A 27,725-nucleotide genomic window follows, 5' to 3' on the forward strand; every position below is an offset into this window, starting at 1 on the left:
CTGAACCCATGCCACTCCCTCTCAGAAACAGACAGAACCCACACCACCCCCTCTCCTCCACCCCACACAGAGACAGACAGAACCTATACCACCCCCTCTCCCCCACCCCACACAGAGATAGACAGATCCCGTACCACCCCCTCTCCTTCACCCCACACAGACAGAACAATCCCATACCACCCCCTCTCCCCCACCCCACAGAGACAGACAGAACCCATACCACCCCCTCTCCCCCACCCCACAGAGACAGATAGAACCCATACCACCCCCTCTCCCCCACCCCACAGAGACAGACAGAACCCATACCAACCCCTCTCCCCCACCCCAAACAGAGACAGACAGAACTCATACCACCCCCTCTCCCCCACCCCACAGAGACAGACAGAACCCATACCACCCCCTCTCCCCCACCCCACAGAGACAGACAGAACCCATACCACCCCCTCTCCCCCAGCCCAAACAGAGGCAGACAGAACCCATACCACCCCCTCTCTCCCACCCCACAGAGACAGACAGAACCCATACCACCCCCTCTCCCCCACCCCACAGAGACAGACAGAACCCATACCACCCCCTCTCCCCCAGCCAAAACAGAGGCAGACAGGCTTACGAGAAAAGATGCACGGAGTCACACTTCTCCTTGATGAAGTCTCGTCTGTACTTCATGAACTCCCTCAAGGTCACCATGGGGTCGTCGTCGATGTTGAACCGGTTGTCAGCCGCCCACGTCTCCATGGCAACTAGCACGATGCGGGTGTTGAGTTGCTCCTTGAAGATCTGGGAAGGGAGGGTGACATCAGAACACCAAACATCAGACCAACAGAACAGCTACAGGAAATACAGTGCTGTCTGTCTCTTGAGAGTATTTCCTACAAAGCTACTTAAATGACCTAAATGACTTTGAAAGCTGACTGAGATCTAATGACAACATCCATTCCAACAGACTTATGTCTGGGGGGATAACAACAAATAATGGTAGTGTTTGTGATTCTAATCTGAGCAGCTTATGAGAACACTGCTCCGTGGCCAGACAGAATCAACAGAGGCTAATAGTCTCTTCAAAGGACACAATGGGGACGAGTGGTACAGTGAGAGAACATGTTTGCCTGAATAGGATGAAAATCTATTAAACAACCTGTTTGACTGCCCAGATAAACAGTGGAGACGGTGAGGGGAGGGAGGGAGGAAAGGACACCTGTAAAGACTGATTGATTTAGCTGAATACCAGCAGTAGTCTCATATGGACAGAGATGGAGAGGGGAGAAAGGAGAGGATTGATGGAGGAGAAGAAGGGAGGGGATTGTTGTTTGTTTTTAGGCTCAGGTGCGCAGAGAGGAGCGAGGGACTGATGCACAGAGGAGAGGGAGGGTACAGGAAGGGTCACTGTTGTCTATATTTAGGCCTGTCTGTTTGTCTGTTTGTGGTTGCACAGTAAGTCAAAAACATTCCATTAAATCAACAATGCACAGTGGACAGGGACGCTTTCAGTTCTATTCTTAAAACAAAACATCTATCAAACACACACCATTCCCTATATAGCATCCTTTTTATGTCATCACTAAATATCAAGGGCATGCAAACAGATATGACCCTTTTCCACCAGCCTATCAACTTTCAAATGTGACCCTGTCCTCTGCAACGGGCCTATCAGATTTCAGCAGCACAGCAGACAGACGAGGCTGAGGAGACCAGTTATCGTTGCAGACGTTGACACTGAAGATTCCGACCTTGATTGGTTGAGATTCTAAAGACCAGATGAGTCTACTGTCTCTAGGCTCATGTAGCTCAAAATATCCAATACCAAAAAGATTATGTTAGGTAACTTACCATATCAGCCATATTGACCACAGACTTAGCGTAGTTATTTGTCTGACCAACAGAGAGACGATGCTTTTTATACTGGAGAGAGAGAGAGAGAGAGAGAGAGAGAGAGAGAGAGAGAGAGAGAGAGAGAGAGAGAGAGAGAGAGAGAGAGAGAGAGAGAGAGAGAGAGAGAGAGAGAGATCATCAGTCTTATACCTGAACCCTTGGCTTCTTTATTGGGGGTAACATCAGTGAAAGAAAGAGCACACACACACAATCATAAACACACACAGACGGACTGCTCTCACCATCAGATGGTCGTTGATCACCATCAGCTCGATGTACTTGGTCTCCTCGGTTACACTGCCTCCAACCCGCGGGGCCTACGAGAGCAACACAGGGCAGACGGTAAGCAACAATGGATCTAACACACACGCATTAAAACTGTCTCTCTCTTACTGTAAAAACATTATATTTGTATGATGACTGTTTCCACCAAAATACATCATAGAAACAGGAAGAATGATGCTGGGATGATGGAATGTTTCAACTGCATCAGATCTGTCTGTGCTTTCCTGTAACCCCCCCCCGTCTAGAGAGAGAGAGAGAGAGAGAGAGAGAGAGAGAGAGAGAGAGAGAGAGAGAGAGAGAGAGAGAGAGAGAGAGAGAGAGAGATGCAGACACATCCACACCAGTTTGTCTGTCTGCAGGCAGTGGAGGATGAGGAGCCACAGAGAACAACCTTCACTCACATGGTGAATATTTTATAACAAGAGGATGAGAGGGGTGACAAGGAAATCACCTTCATTTCTACCTCAGTGAATTGACATACAGAATGCAAAGTCAACAACGTGAAGAACACACAGAGGAGTATTTAAATTATCTCCAACACGCTCATACAGACACACATAAGCATGCACGATTATATAGTACACACACACTCTCTCAACCACACACACACACACACCACACACACGACTGAACTCAAGATGACTCCTTTCTCAGCATTCCTTCCCCAGTTACAGTAAATTATGACTCATCCATAAGTGTGGCCATAGGGATGCAGGAGGAAAACCTGGGGCATTCTACAGTTCTCACTCACCTGTCTCTTCTTCCTCCTGTGGATGACCTTTGACCCAGGAAATGGAGGGCTGGGGAAAGGAGGCTCTGGGAGGTCAACTGGGGAAAAACAAAAACAAAGGAGGGTTAGCATATTATTGTTTGTTAGCGTATAGGGTTATAACATTCACTATAACGTTCTCCACATCTAACAGTAACCAAACTATGCAGTTCTATATTATGTTTACTCAGGCTTATGTGTTTCTATAGGCCTAAGGCTCTGATACTGGATATTGGTTCAGCTGCAACTCATGGTAACCAATCAGATTGTGTGGCCAGAGCTAATAGTTTTGCAATATTTATTTTATTTGTCAGTTTTCCAATAGTTCGTTAATTTAATCCACCCCTCATAACTCTTACAGCAGATACCTTACCAATAGGAAGGAAGTAAGCTGCTGCCTCTTGTCCTGCTGATTTATAGATCATGTGGATCTGGACATCACCCTGCAAGACATTAGAAAGAAAGGTGGAGGGTCATTATTCATTATTTTCTCTCTTTTTTTGTATATATATATTTTTTAATCATCCAACCATGTATATTCATATAAACGGAATAAAGTGCGAAGTCTGTCATCATCACTCAACCACACAGACCAAGGCCAGTAAAATGTGAATATGAATGAGCGGGTGACGTCACATTCTCTTGCCGACCACGGGGACGCGCAAGAAGCGAGTGCGCTACGGACGGGAAGCAGCTCCTTGGAACTGAACAACTCAACAACGAATTGGAATGGCTGCGATTTCTCCCTAATAAACGCGTTAACGTTACAAAAATCAAAGGTATGAAGTTCGACCACTCTTTTTCATAGACTCCGTTGAGCTTCTGTGAGCTCTAGCGTTTAGCTAGCTAGTCCCATCTTTTCGACAATCCAGGGCGCAACAGGTTTCTAGCTAACGTTAACTAGCTAGTCAGCTGGTTAATGATTGCTAGCTTGTATCAACATTGTTTGAACAGCTACATGTAGAAGACATCACAGCTAAATGACATCCACAACTTCACAAGCATACGGGGAGAACAACTAAAGTAAGTTAGTAGGCTAACTAGCTAATTGAATTATAGCTAATTAGCTAGCTGCGCACTGACTACACGCATTCACTACTGAATTCTTATTACGTGTCTGTCATGTTATGCTAGTCTGCTCCGTAGAACATCCACACAGTAAATTAAGGTTATATTCCAGCGCTGTAAACATAGTGATCCTGTTACACATTGGTAAATAACTGGTTCTACTTTGAGACAATTGAGTTTACTGCATTGAGAAGCATTACGGCGCAATAACCATTGTCAACGGTAGTAAAGGGTAGTCCAGTCTATTGTCCATTGTTTTTCTGGACAGCCCCTGTTGTGGAGCAGTACTACAGTACTTGCCTAATAGGCTTAGTTTGTAAGTGTCTGAGTTACAATGAAATGAGAGCATTGTTTTCAGTCACATGCAGATTCTAGGTCAACTGTGTTAGTGAATAGGAACATATAAGGGGTTTGCCTGTAGCTGGGTCACCTCCCTCAGTGGTGTAAACGTTGATGCTGTTTAAGAGTACAGTGTAATGCTGTGGATTGTTGTCAAGCAGAAAGGTCTTCCTGCCATGCAGAATAGGGAATGCTATGTCACCTCTATTTATAATCAGAGTTAAACAGGCCTCTAAATCTGGATGCCCAGTTCATCTGACTGAGTACTGATCTCCCTCGTTTTCCCTTTCTCTCTTTATCCAAAAGAACAGGAAGTCCTGTTGACATCACCTCCTGTCTGTGGCTATGTCGTGCCGGGACATCCACGCCACCAATGCCTTCTCCTTCATCATCGCCTTCATCTCCGTGGGCGGCATCGCTGTGGCGGCGCTGATCCCACAGTGGCGAGTGACACGACTTGTCACCTTCAACAAAAACGCCAAGAACATCAGCGTCTATGATGGCCTGTGGGCCAAGTGTGTGAAACAAGATGGCTACTCTGGCTGCTACTACTACGACTCAGAGGTACAGGTCTGATGATCGCACAATCATAAGGACATACAGCATCCCATATTCCCCCCATATGGTGCACTGCCACATAGGGCTCTAAAGTAGTGCACTATACAGGAAACAGGTTGTCATTTGAGATTTGCATGAATCACTTCTCATTTATTCCTTTTCCCCACAGTGGTATTCTAAAGTGGACCAGCTGGACCTGCGACTGCTCCAGTTCTGCCTGCCGACTGGGCTACTGTTTGGCTCCCTGGCCCTGGTGCTATGTATGGCAGGCATGTCTAAGACATGCTGCTGCTCTGATAAGGCTGAGACAGACATCAAGAATACCCGCTGTCTGGTCAACAGCGCAGGCTGCCACCTAGTGGCCGGTATGTTCCTGTTCCTGGGTGGTGCTATCGCCCTGGCGCCTTCCGTGTGGTTCCTGTTCCGGACCAAAGAGATGAACATCAGGTACGACCGCATCTTCTCAGACGGGTTCGCGGTCTACGTGGCCATCGGCTGTTCTGGCGGCCTCATGCTCGCCGCCCTGCTGATGTTCATGTGGTACTGCATGTGTAAGAAGCTACCCTCTCCCTTCTGGCTGCCTCTCCCCACACTTCCTAACTCCCTCTCCACCCAGCCCCTCACAGCCAACGGGTACCCCCCCTCCCCTGTCTACGGACCCCCTCAGACCTTCCCTCCACAGGGGTACGTCCCCACTGTGATGGATGCCCAGCCCTACGCTCCCTCCCAGGGCTACCCTCAGAGCGTAGCCCCACTGGCCCAGCAGCCTCAGCAGGTCTATATGTCCCAGATGTCAGCCCCGGATGGGTATGGGTCAGAGGTGGGTCAGAACCAGGCTTACAGCTATGCCCCATCCCAGAGTTATGCACCCTCTCAGGTGGGCTACGCCCCCAGCTACATAGGCCACCGCTACTCCACACGCTCACGCATGTCTGGCATAGAGATAGACATCCCTGTTCTAACACAAGGCCTCTGAGGGAGGGCTGCTGCAAGAACACTGAGTCGTGGTTCCATTTAGCTGTCCTGTCTCCTGTAAAGGGTGTGTACTGTCAGTGAAGGATATGACTGTTGGTCAGTCTGCACTAGAAATACAACTGTGCGTCACTCAACCAAGCACTGCACTGTTAGACACAGTTTAGTATGCAGGCTCCACATCTGGTGAAAGGACACCAGAGATGTCCCATAATGAAGTCTGAATTCACTGTTACATTTTGATAGGCGCAATTAGAAAACAATATTTTCTATTTGTACATCTCTTAATGTAAATCTGCTTGAAACCTCATAGCATTTCTACACTGTGTATATTGTGTTCACTAATATTTCAACTGCTAAGAAATGAACTAAACTGTACTTTAACCGTGCGGTAACTTGATGTAGTGAGGTAAAAGGGAGTGACACTAACTGGCTGTGATGTCTTTGTTGTGCCTGTTTATATTATTGGTCTGTTAATAAATACTACTGCTGTGCCTTGTTCAGAACAGCCATATTACATTGCTTAGTTATTCTGTTTGTGTATTAATACTGTAATATGTTACTGTTTCCTTTGTTCTGCTAGTTTTCTACACGTGCTGTTTTTGGGCGTTGGAAATATTATAATATGCTGTAACATGTGAGATGACATGAATGTCCTAATGACTCATCAACAGTACAGCAGTGGCTCTAAGGCCATGACTTTTTATATGTACACATGGATTAGATCATTTTGTATCTAATTCACATATCATGATGCCACCGTAAATCAATCAAATGTCACAAAGTGCAATATCATGAAGGTAGTTGTTGAACTGTCTCCTTTGTTAAAGTGCCTGGGAGGTATGATTGAACCAGAACACATACTGTGGCTCTGTCTGCTACTCAGACCAAAGGAACATCAAAATGAACATCTTATTTTAGCTCCGGAACACTGCCATCTGTCGCCTGTCCTTTTTGTCAAATTGTACGGCTACACTGAGCTGTGTAAGCAAACGTAGAGCTACTCTTGTTTCCACTTCATTCATCCACTACTGGGCTCCTGAGTGGTGCAGCATCTCCGTGCTAGAGGTGTCACTACAGACCCTGGTTCGATTCCAGGCTGTATCGCCATGATTGGGAGTCCCATAGGGCGGTGCACAATTGGCCCAGCATTTTCCGGGGTAGGCCATTAACTGACTTGCCTAGTTAAATAAACTGTCATTGATTTCACATGAAGGGGGCTTCACTACACTGTAACATCACATTCCATTGGCTGTGTTGGTTCTAAAATGGTAGAACACTGACAATGCACTGGGCCTCTTACGAATCTACTATCTAGAGAAAGGATTCTGTGATTTGTTGCATTCTATCCCTAAACACTAGTTTTGACCAAACTGTCCTCTAACTCGTGTGTTGACTTCATCTTAAATACCCTTTGTATCAGCCGTAACTGACATGCTCTCTCTGTTGCAGTGCTGCATGTAGTCTAATGTTCTTATCTCTATGGAAAATGTGTTCACCAGACCTTTTTCTCAATAAAATTTGTATCTAATTAAACTGTGTTCCTCGCCACGGCCGACGATGACTAATACTGGTGTCACAGTACCATCAGAGATGTATTTACCATTACTAAGTACTTAACATGATTAACAGGGCCAGAGAAAGGCCACACTAAAATTAGTTACCTGTTTGCAGTGAATCTGAGTGAATGTATTAGTTGGAGTCATTTAGCTGGCTCGCCTGGCGTGCTGTGATTTGAACTGGGTGAACCTGAGAGAGAGGGCTAGTTGAGATGGAGCTGGGTTTATCTTTCAGGCAGATTGGATTACAAGCAGCAGGGTAATGGGTTGTTTCCGGTCCTCAGGGTTAGTGCTGTATCAGCTGGTTATTGCTCCACTTTGGCACTTTATTGATCAGTCAGAGTAGTGATTAATGGGCTGTAAGTTCTGTTCACCAACAGTATCCTCGCCATGATCTGCACTGATAAGTAGGGCTGGATAGGTCCCTGTAACTCGCCCAATGAGTTGCTAATTGAAAGACGGATGGAAATGAGACATTTTGTGGCCTTCGGGAAAAGAAAGTGCATTTTAAAGCATTTATTTTTAAAATCCTTTACGGGCTAATAGGCTATGATTCGTACATATTCCAGGGAGCAGTGTTGGTTGCTGGCCCATCCTATTTACACAGTCAGTGACACAGTACATGGAAATATAGGGCCTAGAAAAACCTGACAGCACTTTTTAATTTTCAGTTTTTCTCACCAGGTCAGTTTGTTATTATTGTTTGATTCAGAGATGGTGATGACAGCATGCTGCCTCGCCTCGAGACTGACACACACACACACAGAGCCTTGTCTGACCCCAGGAAGTCCGCTGTCACATCTTGGAGTGACAGACACGACAGACAGAGAGGACCGTGAGCGTTAGCAACCCGCTGAGAGGCTAGCTGTCACCGAAGGCTGAGGAGACCAAAGGATTTTTGACACTGTAAGGTCCACTAAGAACTGTTCCCTGGCTACACTGAACCAAGACAGACATATTGTTCTGGTAACCCTGGCTACACTCTGAACCAAGACAGACATATTGTTCTGATAACCCTGGCTACACTCTGAACCAAGACAGACATATTGTTCTGGTAACCCTGGCTACACTGAACCAAGACAGACATATTGTTCTGGTAACCCTGGCTACACTCTGAACTAAGACAGACATATTGTTCTGGTAACCCTGGCTACACTCTGAACCAAGACAGACATATTGTTCTGATAACCTTGGCTACACTCTGAACCAAGACAGACATATTGTTCTGGTAACCCTGGCTACACTCTGAACTAAGACAGACATATTGTTCTGGTAACCCTGGCTACACTCTGAACCAAGACAGACATATTGTTCTGGTAACCCTGGCTACACTCTGAACCAAGACACACATATTGTTCTGATAACCCTGGCTACACTCTGAACCAAGACAGACATATTGTTCTGGTAACCCTGGCTACACTCTTCTGAACCAAGACAGACATATTGTTCTGGTAACCCTGGTGACACTCTTCTGAACCAAGACAGACATATTGTTCTGATAACCCTGGCTACACTCTGAACCAAGACAGACATATGGTTCTGATAACCCTGGCTACACTCTGAACCAAGACAGACATATGGTTCTGATAACCCTGGCTACACTCTGAACCAAGACAGACATATTGTTCTGGTAACCCTGGCTACACTCTGAACCAAGACAGACATATTGTTCTGGTAACCCTGGCTACACTCTGAACCAAGACAGACATATTGTTCTGATAACCCTGGCTACATTCTGAACCAAGACAGACATATTGTTCTGGTAACCCTGGCTACACTCTGAACCAAGACAGACATATGGTTCTGGTAACCCTGGCTACACTCTGAACTAAGACAGACATATTGTTCTGGTAACCCTGGCTACACTCTGAACCAAGACAGACATATTGTTCTGATAACCCTGGCTACACTCTGAACCAAGACAGACATATTGTTCTGGTAACCTTGGCTACACTCTTCTGAACCAAGACAGACATATTGTTCTGGTAACCCTGGCTACACTCTTCTGAACCAAGACAGACATATTGTTCTGATTACCCTGGCTACACTCTTCTGAACCAAGACAGACATATTGTTCTGGTAACCATGGTGACACTCTTCTGAACCAAGACAGACATATTGTTCTGGTAACCCTGGCTACACTCTGAACCAAGACAGACATATTGTTCTGATAACCCTGGCTACACTCTGAACCAAGACAGACATATTGTTCTGGTAACCATGGTGACACTCTTCTGAACCAAGACAGACATATTGTTCTGGTAACCCTGGCTACACTCTGAACCAAGACAGACATATTGTTCTGGTAACCCTGGCTACACTCTTCTGAACCAAGACAGACTTATTGTTCCGGTAAGGTCTGAAGCAGCATGAAGAGCAGAGACAAGACTATAGTTCACATTCTGGTAGCAAAGACAATGACGAGTTGAGAGTAGGTTTCTTCCAACCTGAGGGAGTTAGTTCCTGACACTGATAACATGGTGTTTCCTTTAGGGACTGGGCCTGAATAGAACACAGTATGAACAAACTACACCAGTACTATTTAAATGGGCTTGAACCAGCAACCATGCTCTGAAGGTCTGCCATAAAGGTCCAGACCTCTTGGGAGCACTCACACGCAGGGAGGCCTAAACCAACTCAGCCTTTGTCCATAGAGAACAGCTTCCTCCACATCAGTGCAGGCAGAAACAACCAGGCAGTGAGCTAACTCTATCATCATATACAGTCTTCGATGAGTGAGCTCTCTCCATTGAGTTACAGTCTTTGATATGTGTCACAAACCCCCCTAAGGACAGACACCATCTCTCATCATCCCACCACAGACAATCTTCACACCAACCAGTACTCTGTTTAATCTCACGCTTTCATGTTGCCAATGTGATTAGTGGTGGATCGCAAACCTAAATGCTCATGTTCATGTCAATGTGATGGTAGATTTCTATACAGAACAGAAATGACAGTTTAATCTGTATCATGTCTGTTCTTTATTATTCTGTTTCATGATACATGTGTATATATTAATATGCGGTTTCATTTCAGAATATGTGAGCTAAGTAGAATAATGTTTTGTACACATGAATATGCTGGTTAATGTTTGGACTTTGTTAAGAAACAGTCATCTCAAATGAGATTCTCTTGTCCAATTGTCTTTGTTTACTGATGAATCCCTTTTTGGTAAGGTAGGATAGCAGTTTGGGGGGACAACTGCCCACAAACACACACATACACACACACATGCAGTCCACGGGGTGTGTGTCGTGAGTAGGATTAGGGTCTCACACAGATGGGCTCAGATGTCCTTGGACAAAAGAACAGGGCGTGGCCTAGGTTGCTGGGGGAGACCGTATCTCGGATGAATTAATATAGAGTGGGGGGGGGGGGCAGCACCCATTTCATTCAGGCTTAGGAGTTCCAAGGATTTGTCCTGTGTTTGTGTGTGTGTTGCATTAGAGTGCATGAAGGGGCTTGGCTAAAGGCCACAAAGGATCCCCCTAGTCCTGAACCCCCCTCACCACCACTACCCTCCCCTCCAAGCCTGCACATTCATAGGCTATCAGCTTCGCCCCATCCCCCACACCTCCCCAACCAGCCCTGGTCCCAGCACAGCCTGAGGGACTGGGTAGTCTGGGATGTCCTGGGTACAGAGAGGGTCCACTGAGTATCCCCATTGAGACGACTGGTTCTTTGTAAACTAGCCAATCCACCACATTTACATTTACATTTCCAGGAAGGGCTGTTTTTGGAATGTTACATTCTGTGATGCTGATCACCACAACCTTTCTATGCGCTCTATACATTCTGTTAATCATATTTTTATGCAAAGGAGAGGAATGCCCAAACATGAAGCTTTAATTCACATTCCCTATAATAACATCCATCTTTTATTGAGACAGGCAGTGCAGGGTGGTGGCACAACCGTGAGAGCCAGACATATGGTGTTCTGTACAAAGACAACTCAGCATAAACTCCCTCCTACACACACACACACACACACACCACACACACACACACACACACACACACACACACACACACACACACACACACACACACACACACACACACACACACACACACACACACACACACACACACACACACGCAAACACGCACACACAGATTTAGCTAAATTGCAGCATCTTGCAGAGAACCGATCCCAGAATCCCAGTCCCAACATCCTGCCCACATAGAGCCATGTTAGTCAGCTTCTTGGCTCCCTTCCTGCTGCCTGGCTCCCTGGTTCCTCTTGGCTCCTTCCTGCTGCCTGGCTCCTAGTTCTGGTCCCTCTTGGCTCCCTTCCTGCTGCCTGGCTTCCTGGTTCTGGCTCCTCTTGGCTGCCTTCCTGCTGCCTGGCTCCCTGGTTTTGGCTCCTCTTGGCTGCCTTCCTACTGGCGAGCTCCCTGCTTCTGGTTACTCTTGGCTACTCTTGGCTGCCTTCCTACTGGTGAGCTCCCTGCTTCTGGTTACTCTTGGCTCCTCTTGGCTGCCTTCCTGCTGCCTGGCTCCCTGGTTCTGGTTCCTCTTGGCTGCCTTCCTACTGCCTAGCTCCCTGGTTCTGGTTCCTCTTGGCTCCCTGGTTCTGGTTACTCTTGGCTGCCTTCCTACTGCCTGGATCCCTGGTTCTGGTTCCTCTTGGCTCCCTGGTTCTGGTTACTCTTGGCTGCCTTCCTACTGCCTGGCTCTTTGGTTCTGGTTCCTCTTGGCTGCCTTCCTGCTGCCTGGCTCCCTGATTCTGGTTCCTCTTTGCTGCCTTCCTACTGCCTGGCTCCCTGGTTCTGGTTCTTCTTGGCTGCCTTCCTACTGCCTGGCTCCCTGGTTCTGGTTCTTCTTGGCTGCCTTCCTACTGCCTGGCTCTCTGGTTCTGGTTCCTCTTGGCTCCCTTTCTGCTGCATGGCTCCCTGGTTCTGGCTCCTCTTGGCTGCCTTCCTGCTGCCTGGCTCCCTGGTTCTGGTTCCTCTTGGCTCCCTGGTTCTGGCTCCTCTTGGCTGCCTTCCTACTGCCTGGCTCCCTGGTTCTGGTTCTTCTTGGCTGCCTTCCTACTGCCTGGCTCTCTGGTTCTGGTTCCTCTTGGCTCCCTTTCTGCTGCCTGGCTCCCTGATTCTGGTTCTTCTTGGCTGCCTTCCTACTGCCTGGCTCTCTGGTCCTGGTTCCTCTTGGCTGCCTTCCTACTGCCTGGTTCTGGTTCCTCTTGGCTGCCTTCCTACTGCCTGGCTCCCTGGTTCTGGTTCCTCTTGGCTGCCTTCCTACTGCCTGGCTCTCTGGTTCTGGTTCCTCTTGGCTGCCTTCCTACTGCCTGGCTCTCTGGTTCTGGTTCCTCTTGGCTGCCTTCCTACTGCCTGGTTCTGGTGCCTCTTGGCTGCCTTCCTACTGCCTGGATCCCTGGTTCCTCTCGGCTGCCTTCCTGCTGCCTGGCTCCTCTTGGCTGCCTGGCTTGGTGGTTCTGGTTCTGTCCAGGTCGAAGGAGGGCAGATGGATTAGCCATATGGGAGACAGGAGTTATGCCGCCACACACACACACACACACACACACACACACACACACACACACACACACACACACACACACACACACACACACACACACACACACACACACACACACACACACGCAAACACGCACACACAGATTTAGCTAAATTGCAGCATCTTGCAGAGAACCGATCCCAGAATCCCAGTCCCAACATCCTGCCCACATAGAGCCATGTTAGTCAGCTTCTTGGCTCCCTTCCTGCTGCCTGGCTCCCTGGTTCCTCTTGGCTCCCTTCCTGCTGCCTGGCTCCCTAGTTCTGGTCCCTCTTGGCTCCCTTCCTGCTGCCTGGCTTCCTGGTTCTGGCTCCTCTTGGCTGCCTTCCTGCTGCCTGGCTCCCTGGTTTTGGCTCCTCTTGGCTGCCTTCCTACTGGCGAGCTCCCTGCTTCTGGTTACTCTTGGCTACTCTTGGCTGCCTTCCTACTGGCGAGCTCCTGCTTCTGGTTACTCTTGGCTCCTCTTGGCTGCCTTCCTGCTGCCTGGCTCCTGGTTCTGGTTCCTCTTGGCTGCCTTCCTACTGCCTAGCTCCCTGGTTCTGGTTCCTCTTGGCTCCTGGTTCTGGTTACTCTTGGCTGCCTTCCTACTGCCTGGATCCCTGGTTCTGGTTCCTCTTGGCTCCCTGGTTCTGGTTACTCTTGGCTGCCTTCCTACTGCCTGGCTCTTTGGTTCTGGTTCCTCTTGGCTGCCTTCCTGCTGCCTGGCTCCTGATTCTGGTTCCTCTTTGCTGCCTTCCTACTGCCTGGCTCCCTGGTTCTGGTTCTTCTTGGCTGCCTTCCTACTGCCTGGCTCTCTGGTTCTGGTTCCTCTTGGCTCCCTTTCTGCTGCATGGCTCCCTGGTTCTGGCTCCTCTTGGCTGCCTTCCTGCTGCCTGGCTCCCTGGTTCTGGTTCCTCTTGGCTCCCTGGTTCTGGCTCCTCTTGGCTGCCTTCCTACTGCCTGGCTCCCTGGTTCTGGTTCTTCTTGGCTGCCTTCCTACTGCCTGGCTCTCTGGTTCTGGTTCCTCTTGGCTCCCTTTCTGCTGCCTGGCTCCCTGATTCTGGTTCTTCTTGGCTGCCTTCCTACTGCCTGGCTCTCTGGTCCTGGTTCCTCTTGGCTGCCTTCCTACTGCCTGGTTCTGGTTCCTCTTGGCTGCCTTCCTACTGCCTGGCTCCTGGTTCTGGTTCCTCTTGGCTGCCTTCCTACTGCCTGGCTCTCTGGTTCTGGTTCCTCTTGGCTGCCTTCCTACTGCCTGGCTCTCTGGTTCTGGTTCCTCTTGGCTGCCTTCCTACTGCCTGGTTCTGGTGCCTCTTGGCTGCCTTCCTACTGCCTGGATCCCTGGTTCCTCTCGGCTGCCTTCCTGCTGCCTGGCTCCTCTTGGCTGCCTGGCTTGGTGGTTCTGGTTCTGTCCAGGTCGAAGGAGGGCAGATGGATTAGCCATATGGGAGACAGGAGTTATGCCGCCACACACACACACACACACACACACAGAAGCAGGGTGAAGGAAAACGCAAAAAATAAACTTTAAAACCAATGGGGTGTACAAACAGAACACTGCAGAGAGGATGCAAGTACAGCTGTGTGTGTGTGTGTGTGTGTGTGTGTGTCTGTCTGTCTGTCTGTCTGTCTGTCTGTCTGTCTGTCTGTCTGTCTGTCTGTCTGTCTGTCTGTCTGTCTGTCTGTCTGTCTGTCTGTCTGTCTGTCTGTCTGTCTGTCTGTCTGTCTGTCTGTCTGTCTGTCTGTCTGTCTGTCTGTCTGTCTGTCTGTCTGTCTGTCTGTCTGTCTGTCTGTCTGTCTGTCTGTCTGTCTGTCTGTCTGTCTGTCTGTCTGTCTGTCTGTCTGTCTGTCTGTCTGTCTGTCTGTCTGTCTGTCTGTCTGTCTGTCTGTCTGTCTGTCTGTCTGTCTGTCTGTCTGTCTGTCTGTCTGTCTGTCTGTCTGTCTGTCTGTCTGTCTGTCTGTCTGTCTGTCTGTCTGTCTGTCTGTCTGTCTGTCTGTCTGTCTGTCTGTCTGTCTGTCTGTCTGTCTGTCTGTCTGTCTGTCTGTCTGTCTGTCTGTCTGTCTGTCTGTCTGTCTGTCTGTCTGTCTGTCTGTCTGTCTGTCTGTCTGTCTGTCTGTCTGTCTGTCTGTCTGTCTGTCTGTCTGTCTGTCTGTCTGTCTGTCTGTCTGTCTGTCTGTCTGTCTGTCTGTCTGTCTGTCTGTCTGTCTGTCTGTCTGTCTGTCTGTCTGTCTGTCTGTCTGTCTGTCTGTCTGTCTGTCTGTCTGTCTGTCTGTCTGTCTGTCTGTCTGTCTGTCTGTCTGTCTGTCTGTCTGTCTGTCTGTGGGTGAGTATCACTTGGCATGCAGGGCAGGGAGGCCACTACTTGAACTTTCCAGCAGGCATCTGTGTGTCTGTGTGACAAGCCTCTTAGAATGAACTGCAGACTGTCAGAGAGAGAGAGTAGCCCCAAGAAGGCAGGCGTATCAGTGGCTTTAAGCCCAGAACCTAACAGTCGACACTGGGCTTGACAGTAGCACAGCATGGCCTTTTCCTGGAGCCAGGATGCTAACGGCTAACTAGCGAACAATTTATAGATGCCACACTGCGTGTGTGTGTGTGTCTAGCAGAGCTTAAGAGATCTTGGAGTGCAATTTTCCCACTCACTCCTTGCTTCAATAATTCCATCCCTCCAGGAAGACTACAGAGGAATGACAGAGGGAGAGAAGGAGGGGAGGAGGAAAGGGAGATAGGGAGGGAATGATGAAGGAGGCTGCTAAAACAGATGCCACAAAGCCACAGGCTCCCAGTGTTGTTCATTTCTGTTTCTCTCTCACCCCCTCATTCTCCCTCACTCCCACTGTCTCTGTCCATTCCTCTCTCCCACTCCCACTGTCTCTGTCTATTCCTCTCTCCCACTCCCACTGTCTCTGTCCATTCCTCTCTCCCACTCCCACTGTCTCTGTCTATTCCTCTCTCCCACTCCCACTGTCTCTGTCCAATCCTCTCTCCCACTCCCACCGTCTCTGTCTATTCCTCTTTCCCACTCCCACTGTCTCTGTCCAATCCTCTCTCCCACTCCCACCGTCTCTGTCCATTCCTCTCTCCCACTCCCACTGTCTCTGTCTATTCCTCTCTCCCACTCCCACTGTCTCTGTCCATTCTTCTCTCCCACTCCCACTGTCTCTGTCTATTCCTCTCTCCCACTCCCACTGTCTCTGTCTATTCCTCTCTCCCACTCCCACCGTCTCTGTCTATTCCTCTCTCCCACTCCCACTGTCTCTGTCTATTCCTCTCTCCCACTCCCACTGTCTCTGTCTATTCCTCTTTCCCACTCCCACTGTCTCTGTCCAATCCTCTCTCCCACTCCCACTGTCTCTGTCCAATCCTCTTTCCTTCTCCCACCGTCTCTGTCTATTCCTCTCTCCCACTCCCACTGTCTCTGTCCAATCCTCTCTCCCACTCCCACTGTCTCTGTCTATTCCTCTCTCTCCCACTCCCACCGTCTCTGTCTATTCCTCTTTCCCACTCCCACTGTCTCTGTCCAATCCTCTCTCCCACTCCCACTGTCTCTGTCTATTCCTCTCTCTCCCACTCCCACCGTCTCTGTCTATTCCTCTTTCCCACTCCCACTGTCTCTGTCTATTCCTCTTTCCCACTCCCACTGTCTCTGTCTATTCCTCTCTCCCACTCCCACTGTCTCTGTCTATTCCTCTCTCCCACTCCCACTGTCTCTGTCTATTCCTCTTTCCCACTCCCACTGTCTCTGTCCAATCCTCTCTCCCACTCCCACCGTCTCTGTCTATTCCTCTTTCCCACTCCCACTGTCTCTGTCTATTCCTCTTTCCCACTCCCACTGTCTCTGTCCAATCCTCTCTCCCACTCCCACTGTCTCTGTCTATTCCTCTCTCTCCCACTCCCACCGTCTCTGTCTATTCCTCTTTCCCCTCCCACTGTCTCTGTCAATCCTCTCTCCCACTCCCACCGTCTCTGTCCAATCCTCTTTCCTTCTCCCACCGTCTCTGTCTATTCCTCTCTCCCACTCCCACTGTCTCTGTCCAATCCTCTCTCCCACTCCCACTGTCTCTGTCTATTCCTCTCTCTCCCACTCCCACCGTCTCTGTCTATTCCTCTCTCCCACTCCCACCGTCTCTGTCTATTCCTCTTTCCCACTCCCACTGTCTCTGTCCAATCCTCTCTCCCACTCCCACTGTCTCTGTCCATTCTTCTCTCCCACTCCCACTGTCTCTGTCTATTCCTCTCTCTCCCACTCCCACCGTCTCTGTCTATTCCTCTCTCCCACTCCCACCGTCTCTGTCTATTCCTCTCTCCCACTCCCACCGTCTCTGTCTATTCCTCTCTCCCACTCCCACTGTCTCTGTCTATTCCTCTCTCCCACTCCCACCGTCTCTGTCTATTCCTCTTTCCCACTCCCACCGTCTCTGTCTATTCCTCTTTCCCACTCCCACCGTCTCTGTCTATTCCTCTCTCCCTCTCCCACCGTCTCTGTCTATTCCTCTCTCCCACTCCCACTGTCTCTGTCTATTCCTCTCTCCCACTCCCACTGTCTCTGTCTATTCCTCTTTCCCACTCCCACTGTCTCTGTCCAATCCTCTCTCCCACTCCCACCGTCTCTGTCTATTCCTCTTTCCCACTCCCACTGTCTCTGTCTATTCCTCTTTCCCACTCCCACTGTCTCTGTCCAATCCTCTCTCCCACTCCCACTGTCTCTGTCTATTCCTCTCTCTCCCACTCCCACCGTCTCTGTCTATTCCTCTTTCCCACTCCCACTGTCTCTGTCCAATCCTCTCTCCCACTCCCACCGTCTCTGTCCAATCCTCTTTCCTTCTCCCACCGTCTCTGTCTATTCCTCTCTCCCACTCCCACTGTCTCTGTCCAATCCTCTCTCCCACTCCCACTGTCTCTGTCTATTCCTCTCTCTCCCACTCCCACCGTCTCTGTCTATTCCTCTCTCCCACTCCCACCGTCTCTGTCTATTCCTCTTTCCCACTCCCACTGTCTCTGTCCAATCCTCTCTCCCACTCCCACTGTCTCTGTCCATTCTTCTCTCCCACTCCCACTGTCTCTGTCTATTCCTCTCTCTCCCACTCCCACCGTCTCTGTCTATTCCTCTCTCCCACTCCCACCGTCTCTGTCTATTCCTCTCTCCCTCTCCCACCGTCTCTGTCTATTCCTCTCTCCCACTCCCACTGTCTCTGTCTATTCCTCTCTCCCACTCCCACCGTCTCTGTCTATTCCTCTTTCCCACTCCCACCGTCTCTGTCTATTCCTCTTTCCCACTCCCACCGTCTCTGTCTATTCCTCTCTCCCTCTCCCACCGTCTCTGTCTATTCCTCTTTCCCACTCCCACCGTCTCTGTCTATTCCTCTTTCCCACTCCCACCGTCTCTGTCTATTCCTCTCTCCCTCTCCCACCGTCTCTGTCTATTCCTCTCTCCCACTCCCACCGTCTCTGTCTATTCCTCTCTCCCACTCCCACCGTCTCTGTCTATTCCTCTCTCCCACTCCCACTGTCTCTGTCTATTCCTCTCTCCCTCTCCCACCGTCTCTGTCTATTCCTCTCTCCCTCTCCCACCGTCTCTGTCTATTCCTCTCTCCCACTCCCACTGTCTCTGTCTATTCCTCTCTCCCTCTCCCACCGTCTCTGTCTATTCCTCTCTCCCACTCCCACTGTCTCTGTCTATTCCTCTCTCCCACTCCCACCGTCTCTGTCTATTCCTCTCTCCCACTCCCACTGTCTCTGTCTATTCCTCTCTCCCACTCCCACCGTCTCTGTCTATTCCTCTCTCCCACTCCCACCGTCTCTGTCTATTCCTCTCTCCCTCTCCCACCGTCTCTGTCTATTCCTCTCTCCCTCTCCCACCGTCTCTGTCTATTCCTCTCCCCTCCCACTGTCTCTGTCTATTCCTCTCTCCCTCTCCCACCGTCTCTGTCTATTCCTCTCTCCCTCTCCCACTGTCTCTGTCTATTCCTCTCTCCCACTCTCCATTCCTCTTTCCCCTCCCACTGTCTCTGTCTATTCCTCTCTCCACTCCCACTGTCTCTGTCTATTCCTCTCTCCCTCTCCCACCGTCTCTGTCTATTCCTCTCTCCCACTCCCACCGTCTCTGTCTATTCCTCTTTCCCACTCCCACTGTCTCTGTCTATTCCTCTCTCCCACTCCCACTGTCTCTGTCTATTCCTCTCTCCCACTCCCACCGTCTCTGTCTATTCCTCTCTCTCCACTCCCACTGTCTCTGTCTATTCCTCTCTCCCACTCCCACTGTCTCTGTCTATTCCTCTCTCCCACTCCCACCGTCTCTGTCTATTCCTCTCTCCCACTCCCACCGTCTCTGTCTATTCCTCTTTCCCACTCCCACTGTCTCTGTCTATTCCTCTCTCCCACTCCCACCGTCTCTGTCTATTCCTCTCTCCCTCTCCCACCGTCTCTGTCTATTCCTCTCTCCCACTCCCACCGTCTCTGTCTATTCCTCTTTCCCACTCCCACTGTCTCTGTCTATTCCTCTCTCCCACTCCCACCGTCTCTGTCTATTCCTCTCTCCCACTCCCACCGTCTCTGTCTATTCCTCTTTCCCACTCCCACTGTCTCTGTCTATTCCTCTCTCCCACTCCCACTGTCTCTGTCTATTCCTCTCTCCCACTCCCACCGTCTCTGTCTATTCCTCTCTCTCCCACTCCCACTGTCTCTGTCTATTCCTCTCTCTCCCACTCCCACTGTCTCTGTCTATTCCTCTCTCTCCCACTCCCACTGTCTCTGTCTATTCCTCTCTCTCCCACTCCCACCGTCTCTGTCTATTCCTCTCTCTCCCACTCCCACCGTCTCTGTCTATTCCTCTTTCCCACTCCCACTGTCTCTGTCTATTCCTCTCTCCCACTCCCACTGTCTCTGTCTATTCCTCTCTCTCCCACTCCCACCGTCTCTGTCTATTCCTCTTTCCCACTCCCACCGTCTCTGTCTATTCCTCTTTCCCACTCCCACTGTCTCTGTCCAATCCTCTCTCCCACTCCCACTGTCTCTGTCTATTCCTCTTTCCCACTCCCACCGTCTCTGTCTATTCCTCTTTCCCACTCCCACTGTCTCTGTCCAATCCTCTCTCCCACTCCCACCGTCTCTGTCTATTCCTCTCTCCCACTCCCACTGTCTCTGTCCATTCTTCTCTCCCACTCCCACTGTCTCTGTCTATTCCTCTCTCCCACTCCCACCGTCTCTGTCTATTCCTCTTTCCCACTCCCACTGTCTCTGTCCAATCCTCTCTCCCACTCCCACTGTCTCTGTCTATTCCTCTTTCCCACTCCCACTGTCTCTGTCCAATCCTCTCTCCCACTCCCACCGTCTCTGTCTATTCCTCTTTCCCACTCCCACCGTCTCTGTCTATTCCTCTTTCCCACTCCCACTGTCTCTGTCCAATCCTCTCTCCCACTCCCACTGTCTCTGTCTATTCCTCTTTCCCACTCCCACCGTCTCTGTCTATTCCTCTTTCCCACTCCCACCGTCTCTGTCTATTCCTCTCTCCCACTCCCACCGTCTCTGTCTATTCCTCTTTCCCACTCCCACTGTCTCTGTCCAATCCTCTCTCCCACTCCCACTGTCTCTGTCCAATCCTCTCTCCCACTCCCACTGTCTCTGTCCAATCCTCTTTCCTTCTCCCACCGTCTCTGTCTATTCCTCTCTCCCACTCCCACTGTCTCTGTCTATTCCTCTCTCCCACTCCCACTGTCTCTGTCTATTCCTCTCTCTCCCACTCCCACTGTCTCTGTCTATTCCTCTCTCCCACTCCCACTGTCTCTGTCCATTCTTCTCTCCCACTCCCTCCGTCTCTGTCTATTCCTCTCTCCCACTCCCACTGTCTCTGTCCATTCTTCTCTCCCACTCCCACTGTCTCTGTCTATTCCTCTCTCCCACAGTCCCACTGTCTCTGTCTATTCCTCTCTCCCACTCCCACTGTCTCTGTCCATTCTTCTCTCCCACTCCCACTGTCTCTGTCTATTCCTCTCTCCCACAGTCCCACTGTCTCTGTCTATTCCTCTCTCCCACACTCCCACTGTCTCTGTCTATTCCTCTCTCCCACAGTCCCACTGTCTCTGTCTATTCCTCTCTCCCACAGTCCCACTGTCTCTGTCCATTCTTCTCTCCCACTCCCACTGTCTCTGTCTATTCCTCTCTCCCACAGTCCCACTGTCTCTGTCTATTCCTCTCTCCCACACTCCCACTGTCTCTGTCTATTCCTCTCTCCCACTCCCACTGTCTCTGTCTCTGTCCATTCTTCTCTCCCACTCCCACTGTCTCTGTCCATTCTTCTCTCCCACTCCCACTGTCTCTGTCTATTCCTCTCTCCCACTCCCACTGTCTCTGTCCATTCCTCTCTCCCACTCCCACTGTCTCTGTCCAATCCTCTTTCCTTCTCCCACCGTCTCTGTCTATTCCTCTCTCCCACTCCCACTGTCTCTGTCTATTCCTCTCTCCCACTCCCACTGTCTCTGTCTATTCCTCTCTCTCCCACTCCCACTGTCTCTGTCTATTCCTCTCTCCCACTCCCACTGTCTCTGTCCATTCTTCTCTCCCACTCCCTCCGTCTCTGTCTATTCCTCTCTCCCACTCCCACTGTCTCTGTCCATTCTTCTCTCCCACTCCCACTGTCTCTGTCTATTCCTCTCTCCCACAGTCCCACTGTCTCTGTCTATTCCTCTCTCCCACTCCCACTGTCTCTGTCCATTCTTCTCTCCCACTCCCACTGTCTCTGTCTATTCCTCTCTCCCACAGTCCCACTGTCTCTGTCTATTCCTCTCTCCCACACTCCCACTGTCTCTGTCTATTCCTCTCTCCCACAGTCCCACTGTCTCTGTCTATTCCTCTCTCCCACAGTCCCACTGTCTCTGTCTATTCCTCTCTCCCACTCCCACTGTCTCTGTCCATTCTTCTCTCCCACTCCCACTGTCTCTGTCTATTCCTCTCTCCCACAGTCCCACTGTCTCTGTCTATTCCTCTCTCCCACACTCCTACTGTCTCTGTCTATTCCTCTCTCCCACTCCCACTGTCTCTGTCCATTCTTCTCTCCCACTCCCACTGTCTCTGTCCATTCTTCTCTCCCACTCCCACTGTCTCTGTCTATTCCTCTCTCCCACTCCCACTGTCTCTGTCCATTCCTCTCTCCCACTCCCACTGTCTCTGTCCAATCCTCTCTCCCACTCCCACTGTCTGTCTATTCCTCTCTCCCTCACTCCCACTGTCTCTGTCTATTCCTCTCTCCCTCACTCCCACTGTCTCTGTCTATTCCTCTCTCCCTCACTCCCACTGTCTCTGTCCAATCCTCTCTCCCTCACTCCCACTGTCTCTGTCTATTCCTCTCTCCCTCACTCCCACTGTCTCTGTCCAATCCTGTCTCCCTCACTCCCACTGTCTCTGTCCAATCCTCTCTCCCACTCCCACTGTCTCTGTCCAATCCTCTCTCCCACTCCCACTGGCTCTGTCCAATCCTCTCTCCCACTCCCATTGTCTCTGTCCAATCCTCTCTCCCTCACTCCCACTGTCTCTGTCCAATCCTCTCTCCCACTCCCACTGGCTCTGTCCAATCCTCTCTCCCACTCCCACTGTCTCTGTCCAATCCTCTCTCCCACTCCCACTGTCTCTGTCCAATCCTCTCTCCCACTCCCACTGGCTCTGTCCAATCCTCTCTCCCACTCCCATTGTCTCTGTCCAATCCTCTCTCCCTCACTCCCACTGTCTCTGTCCAATCCTCTCTCCCTCACTCCCACTGTCTCTGTCCAATCCTCTCTCCCACTCCCACTGTCTCTGTCCAATCCTCTCTCCCACTCCCACTGGCTCTGTCCAATCCTCTCTCCCACTCCCACTGTCTCTGTCCAATCCTCTCTCCCACTCCCACTGTCTCTGTCCAATCCTCTCTCCCACTCCCACTGTCTCTGTCCAATCCTCTCTCCCTCACTCCCACTGTCTCTGTCCAATCCTCTCTCCCTCACTCCCACTGTCTCTGTCCAATCCTCTCTTCCGCTCCCACTGTCTCTGTCCAATCCTCTCTCCCACTGTCTCATGTCCATTCCTCTCTCCCTTTTTCTCTATTCTTCCCTCCTTCTCCCTGACTCATTTCACGTCCTTCTTCTCATTTTACGCTCTCTCTCTCCCCTCTCCTCTCTCTCTCCCCCTCTCCTCCTCTCTCCCCCTCTCCTCTCTCTCTCCCCCCTCTCCTCTCTCTCCCCTCTCTCCTCTCTCTCCCCTCTCTCCTCTCTCTCTCCCCTCTCCTCTCCACCATAAGGTGGTAAACCTGTCAGATGGATATGCATTTTAAGAAGGCGGCTCTATATGCCTGAAATACATACACACACAAACCCGCACGGGCACTTGTGCTCGCTCACACACACACACAAATACAGACACACACGCACACACACACACTCATACATACACACAGACACACACAAATACAGACACACACACACACATAGACATGCATGAACACACGCACACACATACAGACACGCACGCACACACATTATTTATTTATATATTTCTGCCAAGATGCATTTTTAAATTGATAGTTGTTGGCTCAATGACTGGATGTCTATGGGAACAGCTAAGCATGTCATTGCGCTAACGCTTGTAGTAATTCATCCCTCCTACCCTTGCCGCCACTTCTGAAAAGAATCCTAGGGGAAACACTGCACACAAACAAACATACCTTTCATCCCTTCCTGATGACCTCCACCCTAAACACATACGCAGAAGATAAAGTGTCTCTCACATCAACACATCAGAATCAGAGCTTGGTCTTTTCTCTCAGGGCGACAGATGTTGCTTTAAACCATCAGCTCTCCCTCATAAATACAAACATATACTGTATTATAAACTGGGTGGTTAGAGTCCTGAATGCTGATTGGCTGACAGCCGTGGTATATCAGACCGTATACCACGGGTATGACAAAACATGTATTTTTACTGATGTAATTACATTGATAACCAGTTTATAATAGCAATAAGGCACCTCGGGGGTTTGTGGTATATGGTCAATATACCACGGCTAAGGGCTGTATCCAGGCTGTACTCCGCGATGCGTCTTGCCTAAGAACATTCCTTAGCCGTGGTATATTGGCCATATACCACACCCACTTGTGCCTTATTGCTTAATTATATCACTCTCCATTCCTCATTAACTAACTGGCCGGTCAACTCTGCTCTGTCCTAGTGGATAATAGTCTTCTAGTCCCATTCAGTCGAGACGACTACCATTACACAGTGTGTGTGAGTGCGTACATGCGTGCATGTATGAATGGATGGCCAAGGCCAGGCTTAGCCGAGGTACTCACGCTGACGCGGTCCTTTCCTCCAGGCTCGATCATGTAGGTGTGATTCCCATCAAAGAACATCCCACTGACAGAGAGAGAGAGAAAAAGAGAGATCAATATGACCGCCAGCCATTGCAGACGTAAACATGATGGATGCCAGCACTCTCTCTCCTCTCGACAGTAACTGATGAGGACTGTGTGTGTCTGTAACGGCACTAAGATGGATAGGTGTCTATGGATGGTTTATACTGGTACATGTCTATGGATGGTTTATACTGGTACATGTCTATGGATGGTTTATACTGGTACATGTCTATGGATGGTTTATACTGGTACATGTCTATGGATGGTTTATACTGGTACATGTCTGGATGGTTTATACTGGTACATGTCTATGGATGGTTTATACTGGTACCTGTCTATGGATGGTTTATACTGGTACATGTCTATGGATGCTTTATACTGGTAAATGTCTATGGATGGTTTATACTGGTACATGTCTATGGATGGTTTATACTGGTAGGTACATGTCTATGGATGGTTTATACTGGTACATGTCTATGGATGGTTTATACTGGTACATGTCTATGGATGGTTTATACTGGTACATGTCTATGGATGGTTTATACTGGTACATGTCTATGGATGGTTTATACTGGTAGGTAAATGTCTATGGATGGTTTATACTGGTAGGTACATGTCTATGGATAATATGGATAATAACTAACATTACTAACACTACTAACCAACACTACTAGCCAACACTACTAGCCAACACTACTAACACTAGTAACCAACATTTCTAACCAACACTAGTAACCAACACTACTAACACTAGTAACCAACACTACTAACCAACACTTCTAACCAACACTACTAACACTAGTAACCAACACTACTAACACTAGTAACCAACACTACTAACACTACTAACCAACACTACTAACCAACACTACTAGCCAACACTACTAGCCAACACTACTAGCCAACACTACTAACACTACTAGCCAACACTAGTAGCCAACACTACTAACACTAGTAACCAACACTTCTAACCAACACTAGTAACCAACACTACTAACACTAGTAACCAACACTACTAACACTAGTAACCAACACTACTAACCAACACTTCTAACCAACACTAGTAACCAACACTACTAACACTAGTAACCAACACTAGTAACCAACACTACTAACACTAGTAACCAACACTAGTAACCAACACTACTAACCAACACTAGTAACCAACACTACTAACACTACTAACCAACACTATAAACACTAGTAACCAACACTTCTAACCAACACTAGTAACCAACACTAGTAACCAACACTTCTAACCAACACTAGTAACCAACACTTCTAACCAACACTAGTAACCAACACTAGTAACCAACACTAGTAACCAACACTTCTAACCAACACTAGTAACCAACACTAGTAACCAACACTAGTAACCAACACTTCTAACCAACATTACTAACCAACACTACAAACACTAGTAACCAACACTTCTAACCAACACTACCACTAGTAACTAACACTACTAACCAACACTACTAACACTACTAACCAACACTACAAACACTAGTAACCAACACTAGTAACCAACACTACAAACCAACACTACCACTAGTAACTAACACTACTAACCAACACTACTAACACTACTAACCAACACTACTAACCAACACTACAAACACTAGTAATCAACACTTCTAACCAACACTACAAACCAACACTACCACTAGTAACTAACACTACTAACCAACACTACTAACACTTCTAACCAACACTACTAACACTAGTAACTAACACTACTAACCAACACTACTAACACTAGTAACCAACACTTCTAACCAACACTACAAACCAACACTACTAACACTAGTAACCAACACTTCTAACCAACACTACTAACACTAGTAACCAACACTTCTAACCAACACTACTAACACTAGTAACCAACACTACTAACACTAGTAACCACCACTTCTAACCAACACTACTAACACTAGTAACCAACACTTCTAACTAACACTTCTAACCAACACTACTAACCAACACTACTAACACTAGTAACCACCACTTCTAACCAACACTACTAACCAACACTACTAACACTAGTAACCACCACTTCTAACTAACACTTCTAACCAACACTACTAACACTTCTAACCAACACTACAAACACTAGTAACCAACACTTCTAACCAACACTACAAACACTAGTAACCAACACTTCTAACCAACACTACAAACACTAGTAACCACCACTTCTAACCAACACTACTAACACTAGTAACCAACACTTCTAACTAACACTTCTAACCAACACTTCTAACCAACACTACTAACCAACACTACTAACCAACACTACTAACACTTCTAACCAACACTACAAACACTAGTAACCAACACTTCTAACCAACACTACTAACACTAGTAACCACCACTTCTAACCAACACTACTAACACTAGTAACCAACACTTCTAACACTTCTAACCAACACTACTAACCAACACTACAAACACTAGTAACCAACACTTCTAACCAACACTACAAACACTAGTAACCAACACTTCTAACCAACACTACTAACACTACTAACACTAGTAAGCAACACTACTAACACTAGTAACCAACACTTCTAACCAACACTACTAACCAACACTACTAACCAACACTACCACTAGTAACTAACAATACTAACCAACACTACTAACACTAGTAACCAACACTACTAACCAACACTACTAACCAACACTACTAACACTAATAACCAACACTACTAACACTAGTAACCAACACTACTACTAGTAACTAACACTACTAAACAACACTACTAACTAACACTAGTAACCAACACTACTAACCAACAATACAAGATGAATCATAAACCCAAATTGAGAACCTTTTGTTTGATTAAGGGTGAATTTGTGTGTGAGAGATATATTATGTATAACCTACCTAAAAGCAAGAGATCGCTATGTGCACAGGTAAGATCAGGGATATTGCCTCTGCGTATCGAAACACCACAAACACTAGTAATCAACACTTCTAACCAACACTACAAACCAACACTACCACTAGTAACTAACACTACTAACCAACACTACTAACACTTCTAACCAACACTACTAACACTAGTAACTAACACTACTAACCAACACTACTAACACTAGTAACCAACACTTCTAACCAACACTACAAACCAACACTACTAACACTAGTAACCAACACTTCTAACCAACACTACTAACACTAGTAACCAACACTTCTAACCAACACTACTAACACTACTAACACTAGTAACCAACACTACTAACACTAGTAACCACCACTTCTAACCAACACTACTAACACTAGTAACCAACACTTCTAACTAACACTTCTAACCAACACTACTAACCAACACTACTAACACTAGTAACCACCACTTCTAACCAACACTACTAACCAACACTACTAACACTAGTAACCACCACTTCTAACACTTCTAACAAACACT

At 48.5% G+C, this 27,725-nt stretch overlaps 2 protein-coding genes across 8 annotated transcripts in view; one reads left to right on the forward strand and one right to left on the reverse strand.

The window, feature by feature from the left end:
- The window catches only part of LOC118373852 (disintegrin and metalloproteinase domain-containing protein 22), a 139,068-nt gene that overhangs the window by 33,061 nt on the left and 78,282 nt on the right, over positions 1–27,725 (reverse strand). For 4 of the 5 annotated variants that reach the window (XM_052502627.1, XM_052502626.1, XM_052502628.1 and 1 more), the window contains exons 7-12: positions 24,232–24,295; positions 3,297–3,366; positions 2,906–2,982; positions 2,112–2,186; positions 1,828–1,899; positions 611–777 (exon numbers count right to left, since the gene is read on the reverse strand). In XM_052502627.1, coding sequence (XP_052358587.1) covers positions 611–777; positions 1,828–1,899; positions 2,112–2,186; positions 2,906–2,982; positions 3,297–3,366; positions 24,232–24,295 — 525 coding nt within the window. Of the gene's footprint in view, positions 1–610; positions 778–1,827; positions 1,900–2,111; positions 2,187–2,905; positions 2,983–3,296; positions 3,367–3,453; positions 3,509–24,231; positions 24,296–27,725 lie in introns of those variants that run through there. The other variant, XM_052502629.1, reaches the window with a different exon arrangement.
- On the forward strand, positions 3,544–6,501 carry LOC118373850 (claudin-12). 3 transcript variants are annotated; one of them, XM_035760116.2, is made up of 3 exons: positions 3,544–3,702; positions 4,637–4,894; positions 5,058–6,501. In XM_035760116.2, exons 2-3 carry the CDS (start codon positions 4,676–4,678, stop codon positions 5,862–5,864), a joined length of 1,026 nt encoding a protein of 341 aa, XP_035616009.2. In that variant the 5' UTR covers positions 3,544–3,702; positions 4,637–4,675; the 3' UTR covers positions 5,865–6,501. The 3 variants fall into 3 exon arrangements, with proteins under 3 accessions (XP_035616009.2, XP_035616010.2, XP_035616012.2); XM_035760117.2 differs by having other exon boundaries at positions 3,567–3,702; positions 4,642–4,894; XM_035760119.2 differs by having other exon boundaries at positions 3,589–3,946.

This window comes from Oncorhynchus keta, unplaced genomic scaffold, assembly GCF_023373465.1.
Source record: "Oncorhynchus keta strain PuntledgeMale-10-30-2019 unplaced genomic scaffold, Oket_V2 Un_contig_1599_pilon_pilon, whole genome shotgun sequence".
In the NCBI taxonomy this organism is placed as follows: Eukaryota; Metazoa; Chordata; class Actinopteri; order Salmoniformes; family Salmonidae; genus Oncorhynchus; species Oncorhynchus keta.